The sequence below is a fragment of the Malaclemys terrapin genome, chromosome 7 (assembly GCF_027887155.1).
Source record: "Malaclemys terrapin pileata isolate rMalTer1 chromosome 7, rMalTer1.hap1, whole genome shotgun sequence".
NCBI classification, from domain to species: Eukaryota; Metazoa; Chordata; order Testudines; family Emydidae; genus Malaclemys; species Malaclemys terrapin.
The window spans coordinates 127,058,668-127,082,826 of record NC_071511.1 but is presented as its reverse complement, the minus strand read 5'-3'; the positions used below and the strand labels follow the sequence as shown (position 1 = coordinate 127,082,826).

General features: G+C 63.2%; 1 protein-coding gene across 1 annotated transcript; it reads left to right on the top strand.

Annotated features, from left to right (window-relative positions):
* The first annotated feature begins 480 nt into the window (after window positions 1-480).
* Window positions 481-23,920, top strand: MMS19 (MMS19 homolog, cytosolic iron-sulfur assembly component). Its single transcript, XM_054035174.1, has 31 exons — window positions 481-618; window positions 6,289-6,337; window positions 7,079-7,179; window positions 8,208-8,293; window positions 8,901-8,975; window positions 9,613-9,682; window positions 9,818-9,946; window positions 10,137-10,198; window positions 11,213-11,299; window positions 12,052-12,126; window positions 12,606-12,683; window positions 12,959-13,097; window positions 13,356-13,510; window positions 13,629-13,707; window positions 14,025-14,150; window positions 14,420-14,501; window positions 14,773-14,870; window positions 17,447-17,572; window positions 19,084-19,239; window positions 19,635-19,734; window positions 20,684-20,786; window positions 20,871-20,945; window positions 21,102-21,228; window positions 21,318-21,418; window positions 21,557-21,613; window positions 21,763-21,949; window positions 22,685-22,767; window positions 22,842-23,006; window positions 23,076-23,135; window positions 23,452-23,552; window positions 23,637-23,920. The coding sequence occupies exons 1-31, from the start codon at window positions 510-512 to the stop codon at window positions 23,662-23,664; spliced, it is 3,069 nt and encodes a 1,022-aa protein (XP_053891149.1). The 5' UTR covers window positions 481-509; the 3' UTR covers window positions 23,665-23,920.
* The last annotated feature ends 239 nt before the right edge of the window (window positions 23,921-24,159 follow it).

Genomic DNA, 24,159 nt, shown 5'->3' with positions numbered 1-24,159 from the left:
GGGACAGGGAGTGACCCCGCCCCCGGGCCGGGTCGGACCAATGGGAGTGTGTGTATGGGGGGGGACAGGGAGTGACCCCGCCCCCGGACCGGGTCGGACCAATGGGAGTGTGTGTATGGGGGGGGCAGAGAGTAACCCCGCCCCCGGGCCGGACCAACGGGAGGAAGGGGTGGGGGGGTCGGAGTGTGACCCCGCCCCCCCAGGCCTGCTGTGCGCTCCGCACGGACAGAGGCACAGCCGCGGGGGGGGGTCCTGACTCCCTTTACCCCCGGCCCCTCGCGCGCTGTGAGCCCCTCCCTCTGGGAGTCACAGGCCCCGCCCTTCATCCAAGCGCCTCCCCCCGGCACTAAGTCTGCCCCTCCGCGCACGCGCACTGGCATTTCCCTGGGCCTGTCCGCCCCGTTTGTTACGTGACAGATTTTGTCCCGCCTATCCAACGTGACGGGGGGGGGGCGGTCGCTCTGTGGCGCGCATGCGCCGGTGCTTGGCGCCCCCCTCCACAGCGCATCATGGCGGCGGCGGGGGCCGGTGCTGAGGGGCCGGGCGGCGCCCTGCGGGGCTGGGTGCGGGACTTCGTGTCCGGGCTGCAGGACGGGCGGGCGGCCGAGGTGGCGGCAGGTACCGGCCGGGGCGGGGCAAGTGTGCTGGGAGGCGGGGCGCGGGGGCTGATGGGATAGCTGGGGGCAGGGTGGGTGTGGGACATGGGGCGGGGCTGGGGGGATGTGGGGCGGGGCGGGGCTGGGGGGATGAGGGGCGGGGGTAGGGTGGGTGTGGGACATGGGGCGGGGCTGGGGGGATGAGGGGCGGGGCGGGGCTGGGGGCAGGGTGGGTGTGGGACATGGGGCGGGGCTGGGGGGATGTGGGGCGGGGTGGGGCTGGGGGGATGAGGGGCGGGGGTAGGGTGGGTGTGGGACATGGGGCGGGGCTGGGGGGATGAGGGGCGGGGGCAGGGTGGGTGTGGGACATGGGGCGGGTGTGGGACATGGGGCGGGGCTGGGGGGATGTGGGGCGGGGCGGGGCTGGGGGGATGAGGGGCTGGGGTAGGGTGGGTGTGGGACATGGGGCGGGGCTGGGGGGATGTGGGGCGGGGCGGGGCTGGGGGGATGAGGGGCGGGGGTAGGGTGGGTGTGGGACATGGGGCGGGGCTGGGGGGATGTGGGGCGGGGCGGGGCTGGGGGGATGAGGGGCTGGGGTAGGGTGGGTGTGGGACATGGGGCGGGGCTGGGGGGATGTGGGGCGGGGCGGGGCTGGGGGCAGGGTGGGTGTGGGACATGGGGCGGGGCTGGGGGGATGTGGGGCGGGGCGGGGCTGGGGGGATGAGGGGCTGGGGTAGGGTGGGTGTGGGACATGGGGCGGGGCTGGGGGGATGAGGGGCGGGGGCAGGGTGGGTGTGGGACATGGGGCGGGTGTGGGACATGGGGCGGGGCTGGGGGGATGTGGGGCGGGGCGGGGCTGGGGGGATGAGGGGCTGGGGTAGGGTGGGTGTGGGACATGGGGCGGGGCTGGGGGGATGTGGGACATGGGGCGGGGCTGGGGGGATGAGGGGCTGGGGTAGGGTGGGTGTGGGACATGGGGCGGGGCTGGGGGGATGTGGGGCGGGGCGGGGCTGGGGGCAGGGTGGGTGTGGGACATGGGGCGGGGCTGGGGGGATGTGGGGCGGGGCGGGGCTGGGGGGATGAGGGGCTGGGGGCAGGGTGGGTGTGGGACATGGGGCGGGGCTGGGGGGATGAGGGGCTGGGGTAGGGTGGGTGTGGGACATGGGGCGGGGCTGGGGGGATGTGGGGCGGGGTGGGGCTGGGGGGATGAGGGGCGGGGGTAGGGTGGGTGTGGGACATGGGGCGGGGCTGGGGGGATGTGGGGCGGGGCGGGGCTGGGGGGATGAGGGGCGGGGGTAGGGTGGGTGTGGGACATGGGGCGGGGCTGGGGGGATGTGGGGCGGGGCTGGGGGGATGAGGGGCTGGGGTAGGGTGGGTGTGGGACATGGGGCGGGGCTGGGGGGATGTGGGGCGGGGTGGGGCTGGGGGCAGGGTGGGTGTGGGACATGGGGCGGGGCTCAGGGGATGTGGGGCAGTGTGCTGGGAGGCAGGGCACGGGGGCCGATGGGATAGTTGGGGGCAGGGTGGGTGTGGGACATGGGGCGGGGCTGGGGGGATGTGGGGCAGTGTGCTGGGAGGCAGGGCACTGGGGGCCAATGGGATAGTGGGGATGCTGGGAATCTGGGTTAGGATGGTCACGGCCACTTGCCTGGGGGAGGGTGGGCAAGACTGGATACAGGAGAACAGGTGACTTGGGTGACATCTGCACCTCTGGGGTTGATGTGGCCCAGTCACTGGCTGCCTCTCCTGTGTGTAGGTTCCCTGGCACTTCTCGTGGTGGGGTAGGTCTCTCCTGTGGTATGTGAGGTGTGGACGGTCCCCACTGTACTGGGTGCCCCGCGCTTCGGGAAAGATGAGGATGAGGGAGAGAGAGTCCAGAGGACAACAGCAAAAATGATAAAGGATTTAGAAAACCTGGCATGTGAAGGATGGTTAATAAAAGGCATGTTTGCTTGAGAAAAGACTGAGAGGAAAATCTGAAAATAGTCTGCAAATGTGTTAAGGGCTGTTAGAGAGGACGGTGATCAGTTCTCCATGTGCATCAAGGATAGGACAAGAAGTACTGGGCTTAATCTATAAGGATAGTTACGCTCTGGAACAGGCTTCCAAGGCAGGCTGTGGAATCCCCATCACGGGAGGTGTCTAAGAACAGGTTGGACAGACACCTGTCAGGGATGGTCCAGGTTTACTCAGTCCTGCCGCAGCGCAGGGGGCTGGACTAAAGGACTTCTCGAGACCTCTTCCAGCCCCACGTTTGTAAGATTCTCTTGACAAGGTTTGGGCTGTTTGGTTCCCCAGAGAGCGTGCCATTCTGTTTGTACCAGTAATTCAGTAACTGTTACATTAAGGGATTCTGCTGCATCTGGAATTTGGCTTTTAAGGATACAAGGGTGTATGGTGTCAAGTATCAGAGGGGTAGCCGTGTTAGTCTGAATCTGTAAAAAGCAACAGAGGGTCCTGTGGCACCTTTGAGACTAACAGAAGTACTGGGAGCATAAGCTTTCGTGGGGAAGAACTTCACTTCTTCTTGCATCTGAAGAAGTAAGGGTGTATGGCTGTGTCGAGGGACTAACTTGGCGTTGGTTTGGAAAGGAGCTAAGAGGGCAGTAGGTGTACGTGGTCTGTTTGATCTCGTGGAAGCTGGGTGGGGGCTGTCCAGGGACTGTTGGTTTGTAACAGGTTTACCAGTGAGTTGGGGAAAGGGGTGAGCTGGCAAAGCTAGCAGATAATGCAGAATGTCATTAGCTAACATGATGGCAAGTGGAACAATTTGAACTACCCCCACGCTATGAAATCCATCACACACTCACCTTGAGTACGTGTTCGTTCCTGGCCACCACGTTTGAAAGGCTATAGAAGAAATGAAAGGATGCAGCAATGATTAGAGGTCTGGAAAGAGAGACTAAAAAGCTGGGACTGTTTAGTTTAGAGTGGAGCCAAATCAGTGGAACATGATGTGCACAAACTACTGAATGGTACAGAGAAGGTAAATCATGCACTTCTGTTCACCCCAGACCTCACGAGAACAACATGGAAAGACAGCACAAAGTGATAATGGAAACACTGGTTTACACAATGGATAATTAACCTTTGGCACTCTCTGCCATACCCCCATATATGGATGATGCTGAAGGTTTCACAGGTTTACCATAGTTTCTGAAACTGTGCTGAGCACAATCGGATCTTGCCTGTGCTTACAGCTATACCATGTTCAACCCTAGAGCGGTATCCACTGCCGGCACAGTCAACAAAAGGTGTCTTTCATAGGCTAATGCGGTTACGCGGTGAAAATACTCAAGCCTCCAGTCACCTGAGAATTGAGCAAATGCTCTAGCCTCAGAACATAGCCGAATGAGCAGGTCGCTTAACCTCAAGAAGCGTTCGTAACTTGTCATGTATACGTCCGCCCTTTCCTGTTGATGAGGAAACACTCCTCTCTGTAGGTATTATTTTACATCTGCCTTTGCAAGTCCAAACCTGTCATTGCTCAGGGTGAGAGTCCTTGGAGGTGTGGTGGGCCTGGCCTCTTAGGAGACAGTTTAAGGAAGGAGACTTGACAGTTGAGCTTCTTTCAAATTTGCACATTAAATGTTTCCTTCTTGAAGTTTCCGATGCAACTTCATTGCGTCGTAACCCACCCCTGTGCGATTCCATTTCCGCTTTCCCACACGCAGTTCTGGCAGTGCCCTTCAATGACTGATGACCTGTGGCACCCCTGCGATTCTAGTTCTGGGCTCTTCCTAGCTCTCCCAGTGCCAGTCAGTTCTGGCCTGCACGCCCCTGCTATTCCAGTCCTCCCCCCAGAGCTCTGCTCAGGCTCCTCACTTACAGACTGTCTTGTGCAGGTCAAGGGGCGGGTGCTCTCCAGCAGCAGGCTGCAGCATGACGGGGGTGCCTACCTCGGTTTCCCCTTTCTTCCACCCAGGAAGGGAACATAGTTTTGCAGTGTCTGATACAAAGCCTGTTTCTGGGCATCGTTTGTTCACGTACATCAGTGTAGTAATTCCCAGAAGCCTGGTAGTAAAAACCAATCTCTGGTTCCCACAGTAAACAGCAGTTTTTCCATTCCCCTCTTCAGACACATCACCCGACAGTCAGTAGCAGCATTTTGTTCCAGGCCCCACTCTCCAGGTCTCCCTGCCTGAGAGTAACCAGTCTTCCTGCAGCCCTTCCTTGCTCTTTGTGCTGAAGGCCCCTCGTCCTGTAGTGTCCCCCCCTCCTCCTACGCCTGCTCAGGTAGCTCCACCTGCCCACCACAAACCTCTTCACCCTCTTGCTTCTGGGCTTAGCTTCTCCTGACCAAGCTGGTTCTTCCGCTTTTCCTGGGGGCCAATGCCCCAGCCTCCCACTGTCAGAGGTCCCCAGCTTTGGTCAGTTCTCAACAACAGCTTTCCTCCAAGCTTCTCGCCAACGGCCCCCGGGTAGTTGGTCTCCTTCAGCACTTTTCCTGGGGCAGCTCTCACCTGCCCCTCCTGACTCAGGCAGGCTCCTCTCTTGGGCCCAGGTGCCCTCTGTGCAGGCACAGGTGGTGTGTGTATCACCCGCCCCACCAGGGCATTGCGCCGAGGGGATTCTGGCGTCCGGTCCAGCCTCTCCCTTTCACTGTTGTTGTGCTGACCGGCATTTGAAGCCATGTCTCCGTGTTAGCAAGCTGCCTGGTGTGCTAACCTTACAGAGTCCTTCCTCCTCCATGGGCCCCACAGAGCTCTCCCCAACTGGACTACTGAACAGGGCCATTAACTGGGCTGGCAGGAGCCTAAGGAGTATTTGCAGCAGGGTGGGAGACGCAAGCTGAGGACTGAAAGCCTGGGAGCAGGACAGAATTTCAACCCAGAACATGCTCGGTGGGTGGCTGCCCTGCCAGTCGTGTGGGGACAGTGTTGATTGTAATGCCCCTGCCCTGCTTTGTGGGGAGGATGTGGCCCTGGAGTTGGCGGGGGATGGGGGGAGGGCTGTGGCCAGCTAGGAACACCAGATGAGTGTGCGCCAGTAACTGACAGCACACGCCGAACACTGTCCAGGACAGCAAATCACATCAGTGGATGACATCAGTAGTGCATATTAGCTCTTCTCTGGTGCTGTCCCTCCGAAGTTCTCAGAGTGTGTTACAGACAGGAGTCCCCTGCTGGTGACTGTTACACCTGCTTTACTGGTAGGGAAACTGAGGCACAGATAGGTGACATGACCTTCCTGAGGGATCCGAGCCACAGCTAGGAATAGAACCAGGGAATCCTGATGCTGTCTCACTCGGGCCGCCTGCTAAGCAAAGATGGCATCAAAACCCTCTGGATCCCAGGGCTGGACTTTTCTGCTGATGGCAGCCAGCCCCAGCTCCCATGGCTGTGGGCAGGGATTGAATGGTACTCCACCCCCCTTGCCCAGTGAGCCAGAGGAGGGGCTTCCCGCGTGGGACTGGAACTCAGACGCTCGTGTGGCACCGAGTTATGCTGCAGCAGGCGATGCAGAGACTTTGTAAAACCCGGCCCAGCCTATTGTCTCCTCGGGAGCTGGCGTGTGTACACCAGCCCCTGCCAAGCGCCATCATTCCCCCAGTACTTCATGGGGTGCCAGGGAAACACATGGCACCTGTGTCATCAGCTAGGCCTGCCTCTCCTGCCCCGCTCTCTGGGGCCCTGTCTGTCTGAGGGACGCGTTGGGCTCTCCCTGGCTCATCCTTTGTCTCGTTTCCTAGGGGTGAAAGCGGGAAGCTGGACCATCTTGGAGATCGTGGAAGCCCTGGGGTGAGAGGAACCTCATAGACCTTCTCCCTCTTCCTCCTCCGGCTCAGGAAAGTCAGGCGCAGGAGTGTTAGAGGCAGAGGGGGCTTTGTGTCGCTCCCCTGGCCTGGAGCCGAGACCCCCTGTGCACTCTGGCTGTATCGGTACCATGCAGCGCCCCCTCTGGGGATGAGCTCCCTTGCCCAGCCCGTGCATACTGGATTGCTTTAGGAGAATGAATTCTGGGACCCAAACCGAACCCGAGTCGCCACCAAGCCTTTGCGTGCCAGGATCCAGAGTAACTGACCCCGCCCCCCCATCTCCCCCGGGAGTTCCCTGCTGGCGTGGGCGCTGGGTGGGTGCTCTCAAGGAAGGGTCCTTGTCTTGGTGCTGCTCCTTCCCCTCAGTCCCTGCGGCCAGTCGGAACCAAGAGCCATTTCTTTGCCTGGCTCCTGCTAACGGAGGATTGGGGTTTCTCTGTTGTGGATGTATTGGGGGGGGAGCCTCTGGTGTCAACTCCATAGCCCCAGACAGATGAGTGAGCGAGGTCCCCCAGTCCTCCTCCCCGAGGGCAGGCGGGGGGCTGTGTTACCAAGAGGGGAAGTGACCTTGCCAAGGCCATGCAGCCAGCGTCAGAACTGGGCACAGCAGAGCAGTCCTTGCTGCCGGCCCCTGCTCTGACCACTACTCTCCCCCTCACTTGTACACACTGAATGGGGGCTCTGCTCACCGCAGCCCTGTCGTCTTTCTCCACCCCACCTTTAGGTCCTGCCTTGAGAATACAGAACCTCGCACGCGTGGACGAGGCCTCCAGCTGCTGTCCCAGGTCCTGCTCCAGTGTCACTCCATGCTCCAAGAGGAAGAAGGTAGGGGACGTGCCAGCCCCCTTCTCCCTGTGTGACTTCAGCCCTGGGCATGGGAGTGGGTGTAGCTCAGCATGGGCATTGCTCTGGTAGCTGGCTGACTTACCATGTGCCTGATGTGCCGTAGCGCAGGGGGGTCAGGACACCTCAGGAGGTCGCAAGGTTATTTCCTGGGGGTTGTGAGCTGTCAGCCTCCACCCCAAACCCCGCTTGTCTCCAGCATTTACAATAGCGTTAAATATAAAATAATGTGCTTTTAATGTATAAGGGGGGGTCGCACTCGGACCCTTGCTGTGCGAAAGGGGTCGCTGTTTCCAAGGCGCTCTCATCCCAGGGCTCTGAGAGTCCCCTGCAGCAGCAGAGGGCACAGGTGCTGTGAGCTGGCCCCTGGGGTCTGCTTCCTGCCACAGTGGCCCCAGGGTGCTCTGGGCTGTGATTCAGGGCAAAGGAACGTGTTCTGGAACCGGGGGGGGATCCCAAGCTGTTGTGGTGTCTCACTGCTTGGCTAAGCTCATAGACTTTAAGGTCAGACGGGACCATTATGATCATCTAGTCTGACCCCCCTGCACAACGCAGGCCACAGAATCTCACCCACCCACTCCTGTAACAAACCCCTGACCTATGTCTGAGTTATTGAAGTCCTCAAATCATGGTTTAAAGACCACAAGCTGCAGAGAATCCTCCAGCAAGTGATCTGTGCCCCACGCTGCAGCTTGTCAGACTTGTCAGCTCCTGGCCCGGTGTTTTCACACGCACTTACGCCCAGGCCCTTATCTGGTTCCGCCCAGACGTGGGCATTGCTGCTGGGGCAGGCCCCACCTCATTAGCGCTCAGACATGGGGTGCAGCAGGGGCTGCTCTTGGGGTAGAGAGGTGGGGGGGTCCATCCCAGAGGAGTGGGTGGTGCTGCTGATGGCAGAAAGCCTGGCAGCTGGCTCTGCTGCCCTGTCCAGGTGCCAGGGCCCTCGGGGAGGTGTGGGCTCAGCCCACAGAGCTGGGGGTCTAACATGTCGGGCGTTTGTTTCCGTGCAGTGACGCACCTGGTCCTGTTCTATGAGAACCGGCTGAAGGATCATCACCTTGTGATCCCCGCTGTGCTGCAGGGACTCTACGCGCTGGTGAGCTCGCTTCTCCTGCTGCTACAGCCCCTCTCCGGCCGGCCGGGAGAAGGATTCTAGGGCAGAGCTGGGAACCAGCAGCATCTATCCGTCTAGGGCGGGGGGAACACGGGAGCCTTCTAGTCTGTTGGCCCCTCCTGTCTGTGCTGCAGCAGCCATTGTCTCATCTCCACGCGCCTGCAGTGGCCTGTAGGATGCTTCCGAAGGAGCTGAAGCCACTTCTAATGCATGTGAACGATGCTTGGGGGGCAGACACCTTCCTGACCCCGTGGGGGGGCAAGGGCAGTTTAGACCCTGAAGCATGAGGTTGGATCACCCTTATTACATGTTAATGGCCACGGACTAGCTCCTCCCGAGGAGCGGGTGGGTCCCTCCGGCGCAGGGTTTGGCTTGGCCGAGCTGGTTGAATCGTTAGTGTGATTAGCCTGTGGGCTCCGTGACATTAGGCTGTGCAGGGTCTGAGGGGACAGCGGATAAATCCTGTCGTGTGTGTGTGTGTGTGTGGTGGGGAGATAGCGTGGGGGCACCCCGCTGTGCTGCAGATCACCTTCCGGTGGTGGCTGGCAGCTCTGCGCTGTACCTTGCTTTTCTCTCCCTGTGTCCCCAGAGCATGTGCGAGGTGCTGGCCCCAGGCCTGGCTGTGTCCGTGCTCAAAGCCATCTTCCAGGAGGTGCATGTTCAGGTGAGCAGCCAGAGCCCGTCTGTCACACCCCTTTGCGGGCCCTTCCCAGCTGCTGTCCGCACCCCCAGGGGCCAGGGTAACGTGTCACGTGCATGGTTTGCTGAGCCAGGCTGCCTCTTGGCTAGGGGCACAGCTCCTGCTCCTTGGCCCCCCGCGTGGTGGTGTGGCTCGAGCCATGCCCGGAGGAAGGCAGTGCTGGTCCCTGGGGACTCCCTGCTGGCAGGCGGCTCGGGAGCCGGCTCCCGTCTGGGGAGTGGTTGGAAAAGTCTCAGAGAGCAGAGCCTTGGGTCCCATCTGGTCTGCGCCCCCGCCCCCTCTGGCCAGGGCGGGATAGGGCCCGTCAGGCTGTTCTGCAAGCAATGGGGATTCCAGCTTTTCTGGGAGACGATCACCCAGCCTGACCTCCTCGTTTAATGCCCTCACACTTCTCCTGCTCACACCCCCATGTGCCCACTAATGTCCCTCCCCCGAGGGCGCATGTCCTTCGTGTCAGCATCCCTTCACCCGGCAGCACTGTGTGGCGTGGTCCCTCCAGCCCCCAGTCAGCGCTGCTGGGTTCCCTCTGCCCTGGATCAGTGGGTGCGATCTGTGAGTCCGTGAGGCCTGTTCTCCTGACTCCTCCGCTCTTCCCCTCCAGTCCCTGCCGCAGCTGGATCGCCACACGGTCTACAGCATCATCACCAACTTCATGCGCACCAGAGAGGAAGGTGAGGCGGGGAGGGCGGGTGCTGTGGCCTGGCTGGGGGTGTGGGGGAGCCCGCTGGCAGTGCCCCGTGGCTTGGCCCAGCGGCTGGGCTGTGGGGACCCTGGGCCATTGCTGTGCGTGCTCCTTCCCCCTGCAGAGCTGAAGGGCCTGGGTGCCGACTTCACTTTCGGCTTCATCCAGGTGATGGATGGGGAGAAGGACCCTCGCAATCTGCTGGTTGCCTTCCAGATCGTCCGCGACCTCATCCTCGAGGGCTATGTGCTGGGTAAGCGCCTGGCAGCCCTGCCGCCCTTGGGGGTGCCTGTCTCCTGGGCATCCACCACCCTTGGAGGCCCCTGCGATCCTGAGCTGCCTTGGGCTGGCTCCTGGCCTGGGTGACACGCCCATCAGGCGCCTGGCCTGGTCTCCTGTGGGGCTGGCCCTGGGGCTGAGCCATCTCTGTTCTGTCCCCGCAGGTCCCTTCGTGGAGGAGCTCTTTGAAGTGACATCCTGCTACTTCCCCATTGATTTTACTCCTGTGAGTGAGTCTCTCCTCCCCATACCGTCAGCATGTTCCCAGGGGGCCCTGTCCTGTGCAGGGCTGGGGGTAAGAGGGGCAAGGTGAGAACCGAGGCTGTGAGCATCGCATTGTGGGTCTCGGTGTCGTAGGCCGAGGGCCTTTCTGGGGGCAGGACGGTGTGCGTGAGGCCAGGTTCGTTTGACTGATATTGCTGGTCTTTGGTCCCTTTGTTTCCAATCTTTTAAACAGTTACCAATCCCTGAGAGGATCATGGATTTTATCCCATGACAGCTTACTTTACTTAAGAGCCTTTGGTGAGGGACCCTGTCAAAGGCTTTCTGAACGTCCAAGTACACTGTATCCACTGGTTCCCCCTTGGCCACATGGTTGTTGACCCCCTCAAAGAATTCTAGTAGATTGGCGAGGCATGATTTCCCTTTACAAAAACCATGTTGACTCTTCCCCAACATATTGTGCTCGTCTGTGTGTGTGGTAATTCTGTTCTTTACTATAGTTTCAACCAGTTTGCCTGGTACTGAAGTTAGGCCTGTAATTGCCGGGATCACCCCTGGAGCCTTTTTAAAAAATTGGTGTCCCATTAGCTATCCACCAGTCAGCTAGTACAGAGGGTGATTTAAGCGATAGGTTACATACCACCATTAATAATTCTGCAGTTTCACATCTGAGTTCCTTCAGAACTCTCGGGTGAATCCCATCTGGTCCTTATTGCTGGTGATTTATCAGTTTGTTCCAAAGCCTCCTCTAATGACACCTCAGTCTGGGACAGGTCCTCAGATTTGTCACCTAAAAAGACTGGTTCAGGTATGGGAATCTCCCTCATCCTCAGCTGTGAAGACTGATGCAAAGAAACTTGCCAGAGTCTATGCCCCTTTCTGTTTTCCTCGGTAGGGTTTGATTTAAAAGATGCCTTTTTCTCTCTAACTGCCTCTTTTACATGGTGGCATGTTTTGCTGCTCGTTCTGTTCTTTGGGGAATCTGATGGGCTGCCTGCTCTTTGTGCTTCTGTTCCAGCCCCCCAACGACCCTCATTGCATTCAGAGAGAGGACCTGATTGTGAGCCTCCGGGCCGTGCTGGCCTCCACTCCCCAGTTTGCTGAGGTACGACGCCCCTCGGGTGGGCAGCAGCAGCTACAGCGAGGAGCATCGCCCTTCTGAGGTGGAGGGAGGGCGGGCTGGTGTTTCCATGCCCTGGGCTCTGGGTTGTAGTGTGGGAGAGGACCAGACGTGCTGGCCTGGGCACTGGCCCCTCTCCAGAGCAGCGGGCGGCACCTCTGAGCAGAGCCAGCTCCCTGCATGGTGCACCATGGTGGGAGAAGGGAATTCACAGCTCCCAGGGCCATTGTGATTGTCCGGTCTGACCCCCTGTGTGACAGGCTGGAGACCTGCCCTGAAATAATTCTTAGAAAAACATCCCAGCTTGCTTTAAAAATGGCACGTGCTGGGGAATCCACCCGCCCCTTGGGGTATGGTTCCCTTGGTGACCCTCCCTGTCACAAACGTACACCACTGTTCTGGTGTGAATGGCTGGGCCCCGGAGGTAGGACTGGCCAGGCTGGCTCTGGGCACTGACGCCAAGCGCTCTGGGGAAGCAGTGCTAGGTCTCAGCTCTCTGGGGGAAGATGGCAGCTGACGGGCTGGGCCTCCCCTGGAAAGGGCTGCAAGCCCATGTCCCCTGCCCTGCGAGCTCAGGGTGGCTGCTGGCAGCCATGCATTGGGGAAGGCTCTGCACCCACAGTCCTGCCTCTGTCCGGGGACGGGGGAGTTCCAGGTCCTAGGCGGGGAGCTGGTGGTGTGGGCTTGGGTGCGGGACTGGGTCCAGGGAGCCTAACCGCCCCTCTCTCTCTCTGCAGTTCCTGCTGCCGCTGCTAATCGAGAAGATGGACTCGGAGATGCAGAGCGCCAAGCTGGACTCCCTGCAGACCCTGGTACGGGGGACAGGTGGAGCAGTAGGGTTTATTGTTTGTGTTTTGTAGAACTTAGGATAATAATGTATGTATTGATTTGATTGTATTCGACTGGCTAGCAGCAGGAAGCAACGACCCTGGGTCGTTGGGAAAAACGCATCGCAGCAGAGTACAATCAAATCATATCCTACATCAGTACATTTCATACATGCCACGTTACGATCCTTTCTCCTTCCTTCTAAGTTCTACAAAATACAAACGATAAATCCTACTGCTCCACAGGCTTCCCTCGTTGCTGGCTTGAAGGGAGTGGGAGCCGGCCTCCCCGCAGCAGTGCCCCGGGGCTGGTCTGGAGCCCGGGTCTCTCCTCCCTGGCCCTAGTGTGGTTGTCCCTGCAGCCCTGCCCACAGCCAGCCTGAGCCCTCAGGGGGGTGTCCCTGCTCTCTGGCCCCCTCCCTCACTGGCTCTTCCCTAACGTCTGTCCTGGCTCCCTCCTGCAGGGCGCCTGCTGCACCATCTATGGGCAGAAGGAGCTGCAGGAATTCCTCCCCAGCCTCTGGTCATCCCTGCGCAGGGAGGTGAGTGCAGCTGGGCCCCATGGGAGCATCTGGGGGCAGGAGTCTTCCCCCGTCCCCGCGGCAGAGCCCCAGAGCACTGCGGTCGGCCCTGGCAGCCCTGCCCAGAACACGAGGGTTGGGAGGAACCTGGGCAAAGCCCAGACCCCATCGGGGCTATTCAGGGCTTTTGGGGAGTGCGTTTGGGGTGGGGCCCTATGCTCTGTTTCCAGAGCTAGTGGGAGTGGGACCCGACTCCCTCTGGCCAGCATCTGGGCATGTCTGACTCCCTCCCGCAGGTGTTCCAGACGGCCAGCGAGAAGGTCGAGACGGAGGCTCTGGCTGCGCTGCACGGCCTGGCTGCCTGTCTGTCCCGCTCCGTGCTCAGCTCGGACACTGAGGACCTGCTAGACTCCTTCCTGACCGGCATCCTGCAAGGTATCTCCTGGAGGGGCCCTGCCTGGGGCCCACGCCCGACTCCGGGGACTGTGTGCACGGAGTGTCCCCTCCCGGCTCTCCCCACCGCCACGCCGAATCCTGTTCCCCCCTCGCAGCAGGACATGCCTGGGAACATGGCCTGGGAACTGCCAGGGTCACACCTTCCCAGCAGAGGGTTGGCATGGCCGGGCTGGGTGAGCGGAGAGCAGCAGCGGGGCCTGGGGTTCTTGGGGGTGTAGCTGACACCTGCTCTCTCAGACTGCAGGCACCATCTGTGCGAGCCTGATATGAAGCTGGTGTGGCCGAGCGCCAAGCTCCTGCAGGCAGCGGCGGGCGCCTCCTTCCGAGCCGGCCACCGGATCACCAGCAGCGTCGTGCCCCTGCTGCTGGAGCAGTACAACCAACACCCGCAGGTGAGGGGTGCCTGCCAGAGCAGTCTGCACCGGGGGGCCCTGGGGCTGGGACACGGCACGGGACCCCCCCAGCTCCGAGCAGGGGCTCTGACGGGGCTCTGCCTTTGCTCCCTTGTAGAGCAGCCAGCGGAGGACGATCCTGGAGATGCTTCTGGGCTTCTTGGAGCTGCAGCAGAAGTGGGGGCATGAGGATGAAGGTGAGGCTGTTAACCCCACCCCCCCCAGCATGGGGGAGCCACTACCTGCTTCCGCGGTGCCCCTGACGGTCCGGACTGGTCCTAGGCGCTGCCCGCTGCCCTGAACTCGGCAGGGATGGGCTGGCAGCACATTCAGTATTAGTGACGTGCAGATGAACCAGCTGCTGCGTCCCACCTCAGAGGTGGCTGCATGTCTGTGGTGGGTGAGGTGTGCTGTGTGTGAAATCTGCGCAGCCCGCAGGCCGGACGGTGCCTGCGGGGTGGCCGTGCTGGGACTTGTGCCCACAGGGCCCTGAGGCTGTGTCTGTGTCCCCCAGAGGAGAGTGCCCTGCTGTGTTCCCAAGCCCCGCTGTGCTCCGTGCTGTTCTCGGCACTGACGGACCCCAGCGTGCAGCTGCAGTTGGTGGGGATCCGAGCCCTGACTGTCCTGGGCACGCTACCAGGTTGGTGTCTTCCCAGGGGGAGGCTGGTGCTGGCAGCTCGGTGGGGGCTGTCTGGTTATGGGCCGGTGTCAGTCCCTTGCAGGGTGCTGACCGTAGGGGGCGCTCTGGGGCCCTGTTCCCCTCCTGCTGGGCTGTCCTGTGGCCCTGCCAGTGCTGGGCTGTGGCAGCACCTGGGGGCACTAGATGGCGCTGCAGGCTGTGGGGTGGGCAGTGCCCTGGGTGCTGGGCCTGACTTCGAGCTACAGGAGCTCAGCCGTGTCTCATTTCAGGGCTCCTGGCTCCCCCCGACGTGCAGCTGGTCGTGGATCACCTGACCCGGCTCATCTTGCACGCGGACGATTCCCAGAGCTGGTGAGTGGCTGCGGGGGTCCCCAGCCTAGAACAAACCCAGCATGCCTGCGGTGGGCCAGGGCCCCACGGTGCCCTGCATTCCCAAGAACTACACCGGGGCCTGCTGCGGGAATGGAGGAATGACCAGGGTTGGAGCGAAGCCACCAGCTCTCCTATTGAGGGGCTGTGAACCCAGCCTGTCTCCCCGCAGCGCTGTGCTCCAAGCCCTTTGCCCGCTGTGTGTGGCTGGCCCCACCCGGCGGCTCTCACCTCTTCTCTTCCTCCCCCGCAGCATGGCCGCAATGGAGGCCGCAGGATCTCTGGCCCCTATCTACCCAGGGGCCTTCACGGGGCGCATGGTGCAGAGGCTAGCGGAGGAGTTGCAGTCAGGTACGGAGCCTGGCTGGTGTGGGCGGGGGGACAACTCTCCACTTGGGGGAAGGTCCCATCACCTGCACCCTGGGAGAGGCTGGGATCTCGCTTCTCCCTCCTCCCACTGCAATGCCACGCCCCCCTCACTGGCGCCCCGCTTCTCCCTCCCCCGTCACTGCAGTGCCTGTGCCACGCTGTACAGAGCCACGCCCCCCTCACTGGCACCCCGCTTCTCCCTCCCCCGTCACTGCAGTGCCCATGCCACGCTGTATGGCGCCGTGCCCCCCTCACTGGCACCCCGCTTCTCCCTCCCCCGTCACTGCAGTGCTCCTGCCATGCTGTATGGCGCCGTGCCCCCCTCACTGGCACCCCGCTTCTCCCTCCCCCCACTGCAGTGCCCGTGCCACGCTGTATGGTGCCGTGCCCCCCTCACTGGCGCCCCGCTTCTCCCTCCCCCCACTGCAGTGCCCATGCCACGCTGTACAGAGCCACACCCCCCTCACTGGCACCCCGCTTCTCCCTCCCCCATCACTGCAGTGCCCGTGCCACGCTGTACGGCGCCGTGCCCCCCTCACTGGCACCCCCGCTTCTCCCTCCCCCCACTGCAGTGCCCGTGCCACGCTGTATGGCGCCGTGCCCCCCTCACTGGCGCCCCGCTTCTCCCTCCCCCGTCACTGCAGTGCCCGTGCCACGCTGTACAGAGCCACGCACCCCTCACTGGCACCCCGCTTCTCCCTCCCCCGTCACTGCAGTGCCCGTGCCACGCTGTACAGAGCCACGCACCCCTCACTGGCACCCCGCTTCTCCCTCCCCCGTCACTGCAGTGCCTGTGCCACGCTGTACGGAGCCACGCCCCCCTCACTGGCACCCCGCTTCTCCCTCCCCCATTACTGCAGTGCCCATGCCACGCTGTACGGCGCCGTGCCCCCCTCACTGGCACCCCCGCTTCTCCCTCCCCCATTACTGCAGTGCCCATGCCATGCTGTACAGAGCCACACCCCCCTCACTGGCACCCCGCTTCTCCCTCCCCCCACTGCAGTGCCCATGCCATGCTGTACAGAGCCACACCCCCCTCACTGGCACCCCGCTTCTCCCTCCCCCCACTGCAGTGCCCGTGCCACGCTGTACGGCGCCGTGCCACGCTTCTCCCTCCCCCGTCACTGCAGTGCCCGTGCTATGCACAGCTCCTAGATGGAGCTACTATAAGGTGGGTGTATAACTGGTTGGAAAATCATTCCAGAGAGTAGTTATCAGTGGTTCGCAGTCACACTGGAAAAGGGCATAACGAGCGGGGTCCTGCAAGGATCAGTTCTGGGTCCAGTTTTGTTCAATATCTTCATCAATATTTTAGAGAATGGCATGGAGAGTACACTTATAATGTTTGCGGACGTTACTAAGCCGGGAGGGGTTGCAAGTGCTTTATAGGATAAGATCAAAATTCAAGCTGATCTGGACAACCTGGAGAAATGGTCTGAAGTAAACGGGATGAAATTCAATAAGGAAAAAGGCAAAGTGCTCCACTTAGGAAGGAACAATCAGTTGCACACATACAAAATGGGAAATGACGGCCTAGAAAGGAGAACTATGGAAAGAGATCTGGGGGTCATAGTGGATCACAAGCTAAATATGAGTCAACAGTGTAACGCTGTTGCAAAAAGAGCAAATATCATTCTGGGATGTATTAGCAGGAGTGTTGTAAGCAAGACACAAGAAGTCATTCTTCTGCTCTACCCCACGCTGATACCGTCTCAGCTGGAGTATTGTGTCCAGTTCTGGGCATCACATGTCAGGAAAGATGTGGACAAACTGGAGAAAGTCCAGAGAAGAGCAACAAAAATGATGGAAGGTCTAGAAAACATGACCTATGAGGAAAGATTGAAAGAACTGGGTTTGTTTAGTCTGGAGAAGAGAAGACTGAGAGGGAACCTGAGAACAGTTTTCAAGTACATAAAAGATTGTTCCAAGGAGGAGGGAGAAGAATTGTTCTCATTAACCTCTGAGGACAGGACGAGAAGCAATGGGCTTAAATTGCAGAAAGGGAGGTTTAGGGTTGGACGTTAGGAAAAACTTTGTACCTGTTAGAGTGGCTAAGCACTGGGATAAATTGCCCAGGGAGGTTATGGAATCTGGAGGTTTTAAGAGCAGGTTGGACAAACCCCTGTCAGGGATGGTCTAGATAATACTTTGTCCTGCTGTGAGTGCAGGGGCTGGACTAGCCGACCTCTCGAGGTCCCTCCCAGTCCTTTGATTCTCTGATTCTAAGCTATACGGAGCCGTGCCCCCCATTGCTGGGACTCCCCTTCTCCCTTCCCTCCTGTCACTGCCGTGTTCGCTGCGGCCTGGCCCTGGTGCTCAGAGCAGAGCTGGCTCCCTGATGGCCGTGCCATGGCAGCATCGCCCAGTTTGGGGAGGGCGTCCCAGCTCCTAGGGCCGGGCTGGGCCCCGGCGGTGCTCCAAGGGGCTGGGCTGAGGGCGGATCCCAGCTGGGGAGGTCAGGCTGTGCCCGGTCTCCGTTCTCTCTGCTCCCCCACCACCGCCCTCCCCTGAGACGCCTGCCTGTGCCCTGGGTCTCATCCATGCGCTGCTTCTTTCAGAGCGGGAGGAGGAGGGCAGGCGATCCGCGCACTCCCTGCGGGCGCTGGCAGCAGTGTCCACACACCCCGGGATAGTGCAAGAGACGGTTCCTGTCCTGCTGCAGTGTCTGCAGCAGGTGCCGAAAGGTAAAGCCCCAGGGAACCCTGCTGGAGCCTTCGTGGGTTCCAGAGGGAGCTGGCAGGGGGCGCCAGGTGGGGCATCAGCAGAGAGGTGTGGGCTGGAGTCCGGGGCTGGGCTAGCAGGGGGCTACGGGTCGGGGTTGTGGGGCGTCAGCAGAACCCTGGGGGAAGGGAGGTGCCCAGGGCTGGGCTAGCAGGGGACTGCGGGTCCGGGTTGAGGGGCGTCAGCAGAACCCTGGGGGAGGGGAGGTGCCCAGGGCTGGGCTAGCAGGGGGCTACGGGTCTGGGTTGAGGGGCGTCAGCAGAACCCTGGGGGAGGGGAGGTGCCCAGGGCTGGGCTAGCAGGGGACTGCGGGTCCGGGTTGAGGGGCGTCAGCAGAACCCTGGGGGAGGGGAGGTGCCCAGGGCTGGGCTAGCAGGGGGCTGCGGGTCCGGGTTGAGGGGCGTCAGCAGAACCCTGGGGGAGGGGAGGTGCCCAGGGCTGGGCTAGCAGGGGTTTGCAGGTCGGGGTTGAGGGGCGTCAGCAGAGCCCTGGGGGAGGGGAGGTGCCCAGGGCTGGGCTAGCAGGGGGCTGCGGGTCGGGGTTGTGGGGCGTCAGCAGAACCCTGGGGGAGGGGAGGTGCCCAGGGCTGGGCTAGCAGGGGGCTGCGGGTCGGGGTTGAGGGGCGTCAGCAGAACCCTGGGGGAGGGGAGGTGCCCAGGGCTGGGCTAGCAGGGGGCTGCGGGTCGGGGTTGTGGGGCGTCAGCAGAACCCTGGGGGAGGGGAGGTGCCCAGGGCTGGGCTAGCAGGGGACTGCGGGTCCGGGTTGAGGGGCGTCAGCAGAACCCTGGGGGAGGGGAGGTGCCCAGGGCTGGGCTAGCAGGGGGCTACGGGTCGGGGTTGAGGGGCGTCAGCAGAACCCTGGGGGAGGGGAGGTGCCCAGGGCTGGGCTAGCAGGGGGCTGTGGGTCCGGGTTGAGGGGCGTCAGCAGAACCCTTGGGGAGGGGAGGTGCCCAGGGCTGGGCTAGCAGGGGTTTGCAGGTCGGGGTTGAGGGGCGTCAGCAGAACCCTGGGGGAAGGGAGGTGCCCAGGGCTGGGCTAGCAGGGGGCTACGGGTCGGGGTTGAGGGGCGTCAGCAGAACCCTGGGGGAGGGGAGGTGCCCAGGGCTGGGCTAGCAGGGGGCTGCGGGTCGGGGTTGTGGGGCGTCAGCAGAACCCTGGGGGAGGGGAGGTGCCCAGGGCTGGGCTAGCAGGGGGCTACGGGTCGGGGTTGTGGGGCGTCAGCAGAACCCTGGGGGAGGGGAGGTGCCCAGGGCTGGGCTAGCAGGGGGCTGCGGGTCGGGGTTGAGGGGCATTAGCAGAGCTGGTACCTTGCCAGTGCCTCATGGGCTGGAGCTTTGAGCTGGCCCAGGGGCACTTCATAAATTGTCCGTGTGCTGCTTGGCATCTGCCACCTCCTGAGCCCCTGGGGGGCGCGGGGGGGGTGTTGGCGCTATCTGTGCCGGGGGGGATGTTCATGGGACTCTCTGCCCTGCAGGGAATGTGCCAGCGAGGGCCTGTGACGTGGTGGCCGTGTGCCAGAGCCTGCAGCGGGTGGCGGTCCAGTGCCAGCGGGATGCCGAGAGCTGCTGGTATTACCACCAGACCGTGGTGCCCTGCCTGCTTGCTGTGGTGGTGCAGGCCGCCATGCAAGGTGAGGCCCGTGCTCGGGCATGGAAGGGGGCAGTCGGGGGCTTCAGGGCTCGTTGGGGTCAGACCAGGGGGTTGTGGCTGGAAAGCAGCCATAGGGCGCCCAGGACAGATGCTGTCCCTGGGCCTGGGCCGCCCACAGGGCTGGGCCCAGCTGCCCTGCCAGGCGTGGCGCCCCCGGGGAGGCGCTGTCACAGCCTGGAGCATCAAAGGGAAGGTCCTATTGGTGGCAGTGCCCGGCCCCCGCTGGGGAGAGGACCTGCAACAGCCACGCCAGCCTTGTAGCCCTTCTCCTAAGCCTGCTGGTGGCCGGGAGCACTCAGGGGGCGCCTGTGGCAGGTCCCCCCGGTGGGCTGCAGGCAGGCTCTGACCTGGCCCTTTCCTCGCTGCTGGCTGCAGAGAACGCCCATTCGCCACTGGGGAAGCTGCTGCTGGAGGAGGAGGTCTTGACTGCCATGGTGCCCGTCGTCAGCGCGGCCAGCGCCCACCTGTGCCCTGAGTGAGTAACACCGGCACCCCAGGGCAGGGCACTGGGGCTCTGAACCGGGGCCGCGTCACGGAGCCACAGGGTCGGTGCTCCGGCCCCAGCTTGGGAGGAGCCCGTCAGTGTGCCAGACCCCCTGGATAAGCCCCGCTGCTTCCCCAGCCCTGCAGCCCCCCTTCTGCCCCCCTGAGCTCTAGGCAGCGGGTCCAGCTGAGAGACCCCAAGGGAGGCTTGTGCATTAGCCCCTCGGCCAGTGTTCGCAGTGACTCCCCCAGCACTCAGACAGTTTTGTTCGGTAACTGGCCACGGCCCAGGCCGGCCATTGGATCGCCCAGAGAACTGAAGGTCACAGCACGGCCCATTCTGGGGAGCCCCACGCCTGGCCAGGCTGTAGGGAGCCCCTGTTCCAGCTCTGTCGGGCTGTGACCTCCTTGGTCCGACTCCCGGTGAGACCCGGCTCCTTCCAGCAGCCTCCTCTGAGCCCCCCCACCCGCCTCCCAGCCCTTCGATCTCCAGCTGGGGGGGGTGGCTCAGCCTCCCTGCGCAGAGGCGGGGAGATCTGCGTCCCCTGGGGCTCTGGGTGTCAGTGTCCTGGGGACTGGACTTGCCATCGGCATCTCAAATCTCCACTGATCTGGGGCCAGGCCCAGACAGCCAGGCGACACCACCCTTGTCTCCGCCTGCCCTGAGAGCAAACAGTCCTGTCCCACCCACGGGGGAACAGCGCAGGGGAAACTGAGGCATGCCAGACTCATAAAATATTAAACCTTTTCCACCTTGTCCCATCACATGCCCGTCGTGCTGCTCAGCCCCCCGCTCTGCCTCCTGGGGGGCCGGGGGTTGAGTGAAGAGGGGCTGTTCCCTCGCAGTGGGGGGGCTCTGTGATTGGGTGGAAGTGCCACTCTCCTGACCTGCCTGGCCACGGCTCTGAGGCTCCTGCTTGTCTCCCCCTCCCTTCCCGCAGGCTGGCTGCCCAGAGCGTCTCCCAGGTGGTGCCCCTCTTTCTGGACGGGGAGGTCTCCTTCCTGCCCCAGGACAGCTTCCCCTGCCCCTTCCAGCCGTTCCAGGTGAGTGGGAGGGTGCAGGGAGGGGCTGGGGCTGCGGCTGCGGCGTGGGCAGTTGGTGACACTGGCGCTGCTCTTCCCTTGCAGGGCGGGCAGCACGTGGCAGCACAGAGACGCCTCGTCGCCCTGCTCATGGCCTTCGTCTGCTCCTTGCCCAGGAACGTAAGTCAGGGGATGGGCCCTCGCCCGGATTCCCGGGGCTGGAGGGGCCGGGTTGAAGCAGGGGGCAGTGTGGATGTGGCGTGGGCAGCACCTCGGTGATTGGCAGCTCTGGGGTTTGAGCGCCCAGCGTCCGTACTGGGTTCTGATCTCTTCCAGGTGCCGATTCCCCAGCAGGACAGGCTGCTGCAGGAGCTGCTGGCTCTGAGCTGCTCCTGCGACTGCCCCTTCACTGCCACCGCGGCTGCCAAGTGCTTCGCGGGGCTGGTGAACAAGTACCCGCCAGGTAAGAGGTGGGGCGGGCGCTGGGCCAGCCTCAGGGCGCTCGGCCTGGGCGCTGCAGGACTCCATCAGCCTGTCCCGTCTGTCCCCCAGGGCAGCAGCTGGACCAGCTCTTAGAGACAGCGGTGAACAGGATGGAAGCCGGCCTTGCCGAGGGCCCGCTCAGAACCCAGGCCCTCGCCCTGCTCCTCTGGGTAAGGACAGCCCCCTGGGCTGGAGCCGGCGCTGGCAGTGCCCGCACGGCTCTCCGGGCCCCCCGGGGCCAGCTGGCAGTGCCCGCACGGCTCTCCGGGCCCCCCGGGGCCAGCTGACTGTTCTCTCTGTCCCTGCAGGTGACAAAAGCCCTGGTGCTGCGCTACCATCCGCTGAGCTCCCGCCTGACAGACAAGGTGAGCAGCCAGCCACCCCTGTGGAGACAGTGCGCAGGGGAGGCCCTGGGGACCCTGCCCCTGCCCCTCTCCTTGGGCCTGGGAGAGGCCCTGCCAGCCTGGGTCACCTGCCCTCACTCAGCCTCCCGGTTCCTCTCTCCCCCCTGCAGTTGCTGGGCCTCCTGGGTGACGCAGAGCTGGGCCCTGCGGTGGCCGACGGCTTCTCCCTGCTCATGGCCGACTCCCCAGATGTGCTGCACAAGGGGTGTCACGCTGACGTGCGCATCATGTTCCGCCAGCGTTTCTTCACTGACAACGTGCCCAAGCTGGTCCAGGGCTTCCACGCTGCCGGCCCCGGTGAGTGCGCTGGCCCCCCTGCTGCCTGCCCCTCCCACCCCCCGGGCCAGCCCCCTGCTGCCTGCCCCTCCCCTGGGCCCCTCCCACCCCCTGGGCCAGCCCCCTGCTGCCTGCCCCTCCCCCACACCTGCCCCTCCCACCCCCCGGGCCCCTCCCACCCCCTGGGCCGGCCCCCCTGCTGCCTGCCCCTCCCACCCCCTGGGCCCATCCCACCTCCTGTGCCGGCCCCCCTGCTGCCTGCCCCTCCCACCCCCCTGGGCCGGCCCCCCTGCTGCCTGCCCGTCCCACCCCCCTGGGCCGGCCCCCCTGCTGCCTGCCCCTCCCCCACACCTGCCCCTCCCACCCCCTGGGCCTGCCCCTCCCACCCCCTGGGCCCCTCCCACCCCCTGGGCCGGCCCCCCTGCTGCCTGCCCCTCCCCCACACCTACCCCTCCCACCCCCTGGGCCGGCCCCCCTGCTGCCTGCCCCTCCCCCACACCTACTCCTCCCACCCCCTGGGCCGGCCCCCCTGCTGCCTGCCCCTCCCACCTCCTGTGCTGGCCCCCCTGCTGCCTGCCCCTCCCCCACACCTGCTGCTCCCACCCCCCGGGTCGCTCCCAGCCCTCCAGGTGTGAACGGTGGGGATCAGCTCCCAGTGTCTACAGGGCCACCAGCTCTGGGGGGTGCTGCCCCCTTGGTGTGTGCATGGCCCCCCCCAGGAACGGGGCTGTGACCCACTTCCCTCTGCTCTCCCAGGCGTGAAGGCGAATTACCTGAAGGGCCTGTCCCACGTGCTGAACCACCTGCCCAGGCCGGTGCTGGTGACGGAGCTGCCCACGGTGAGCGCTGGGCTGGGCTGGGCCGGGCCGGGGGTACCGAGCCGACAGACCTCTCACTGCTTGTGTCCCCCCAGCTGCTGTCCCTGTTGCTGGAGGCCTTATCCTGCCCGGACTGCGTGGTGCAGCTCTCCACCCTCAGCTGCCTGCAGCCCCTGCTGCTGGAGGCGCCGCATGTCATGAGCCTGCACGTCGACACCTTGGTCACCAAGTTCCTGGGCCTGACCTCCAGCCCCGCCATGGTGCGTGCCCCACCCGCTCCCTTCCCCGCCCCGTGCCGCCCGCGCTCACCCCGGCTCTCTCTTTTTCAGGCCATCCGCATCGCTGCACTGCAGTGTGTCCACGCGCTCACCAGCCTGCCCATCCCCGCGGTAAGTCCCCGCTGCGCGCAGGCCGGGGAGACAGGCTGGGCACGCTGTCTGGCCTCACTGGGGTAAGAGGATAGAGCTGGGGTCCCTGTACAGAGAGGGGGAACCCCAGCGGCTGCCTGCTGGGCACAGCCTGCCTGGAGCGGGCCGAGCACCGCTCCGTACTGCCCCCGGGGGCGTGGAGGGAGGGGGACACTCTCCAGGGCAGTTCAGACATCCCCGTCGGGACCCTGGGGCTGCCAGCCCTCCTGTACGGGCGTGGGCCCCTCGCTCCATGGCGTGCAGTGCCCCCACTGACGGGCAGCCCTCTCCCCTCCAGCTTCTCCCTTACAAGCCGCGGGTGATCCGGGCCCTGGCCAAACCCTTGGATGACATGAAGCGGCTGGTGCGGAAGGAGGCGGTGGTGGCCCGTGGGGAATGGTGAGTGCAGGGGGGTGCGGCGGGGGCTCCCGGGACACAGCCTAGAGCCCACCCCTGACCGTGCTGTCTCTTCTGTGTCTGCAGGTTCCTGCTGGGGAGCCCAGGCAGGTGAGGCCCTGCCCGCACTGACTGACAATCTAACCAGGAACCCCCTAACCAGCCAAGCCTCCCAGAGCGGGGCGGGAAGGACAGCAGCCCCTGCCCGAGGCCGGCCGGCTCCTAGCACAACGTGTCGGCGCTGCGGGGCGGCCCCGCTCCTGCTGCCTGCAGTGCTGGAGGGAAGGCAGGCGCCGCGCCCCCTGGCCGTGCACACTTGTAGGCGGCGCGTGGAATCCATGGGCCAGCCCAATAAACACACGTTTTGCTAATGGCTTGAGTGGGTGTGGGGGAGTTAGGGCCCTGCACCCCTCTTCCCGAGATTCACTGCGACTCTCAACCAGCCAGTAAAGCAGAAGGTTTATTTAAGGACAGGAACACAGTCTCAAGCAGAGCGTGTAGGTACGACCAGACCCCCTCAATTAGGTTCCTCTGGGAGGTTCAGGGAGCTTGGACCCCAGCTTGGGGTTCCCTGCGTTGCACACCCAGCCCCAACCGAAACTAAACTCCC

Bases quoted from the DNA above. Each gene is read 5' to 3' on its own strand.
- MMS19 (XM_054035174.1), top strand. From the start codon at position 510: ATGGCGGCGGCGGGGGCCGGTGCTGAGGGGCCGGGCGGCGCCCTGCGG. The intron at 619-6,288 runs GTACCGGCCGGG...CTCGTTTCCTAG, and splicing joins GGCGGCCGAGGTGGCGGCAG to GGGTGAAAGCGGGAAGCTGG. The intron at 20,946-21,101 runs GTAAGTCAGGGG...GATCTCTTCCAG, and splicing joins TCTGCTCCTTGCCCAGGAAC to GTGCCGATTCCCCAGCAGGA.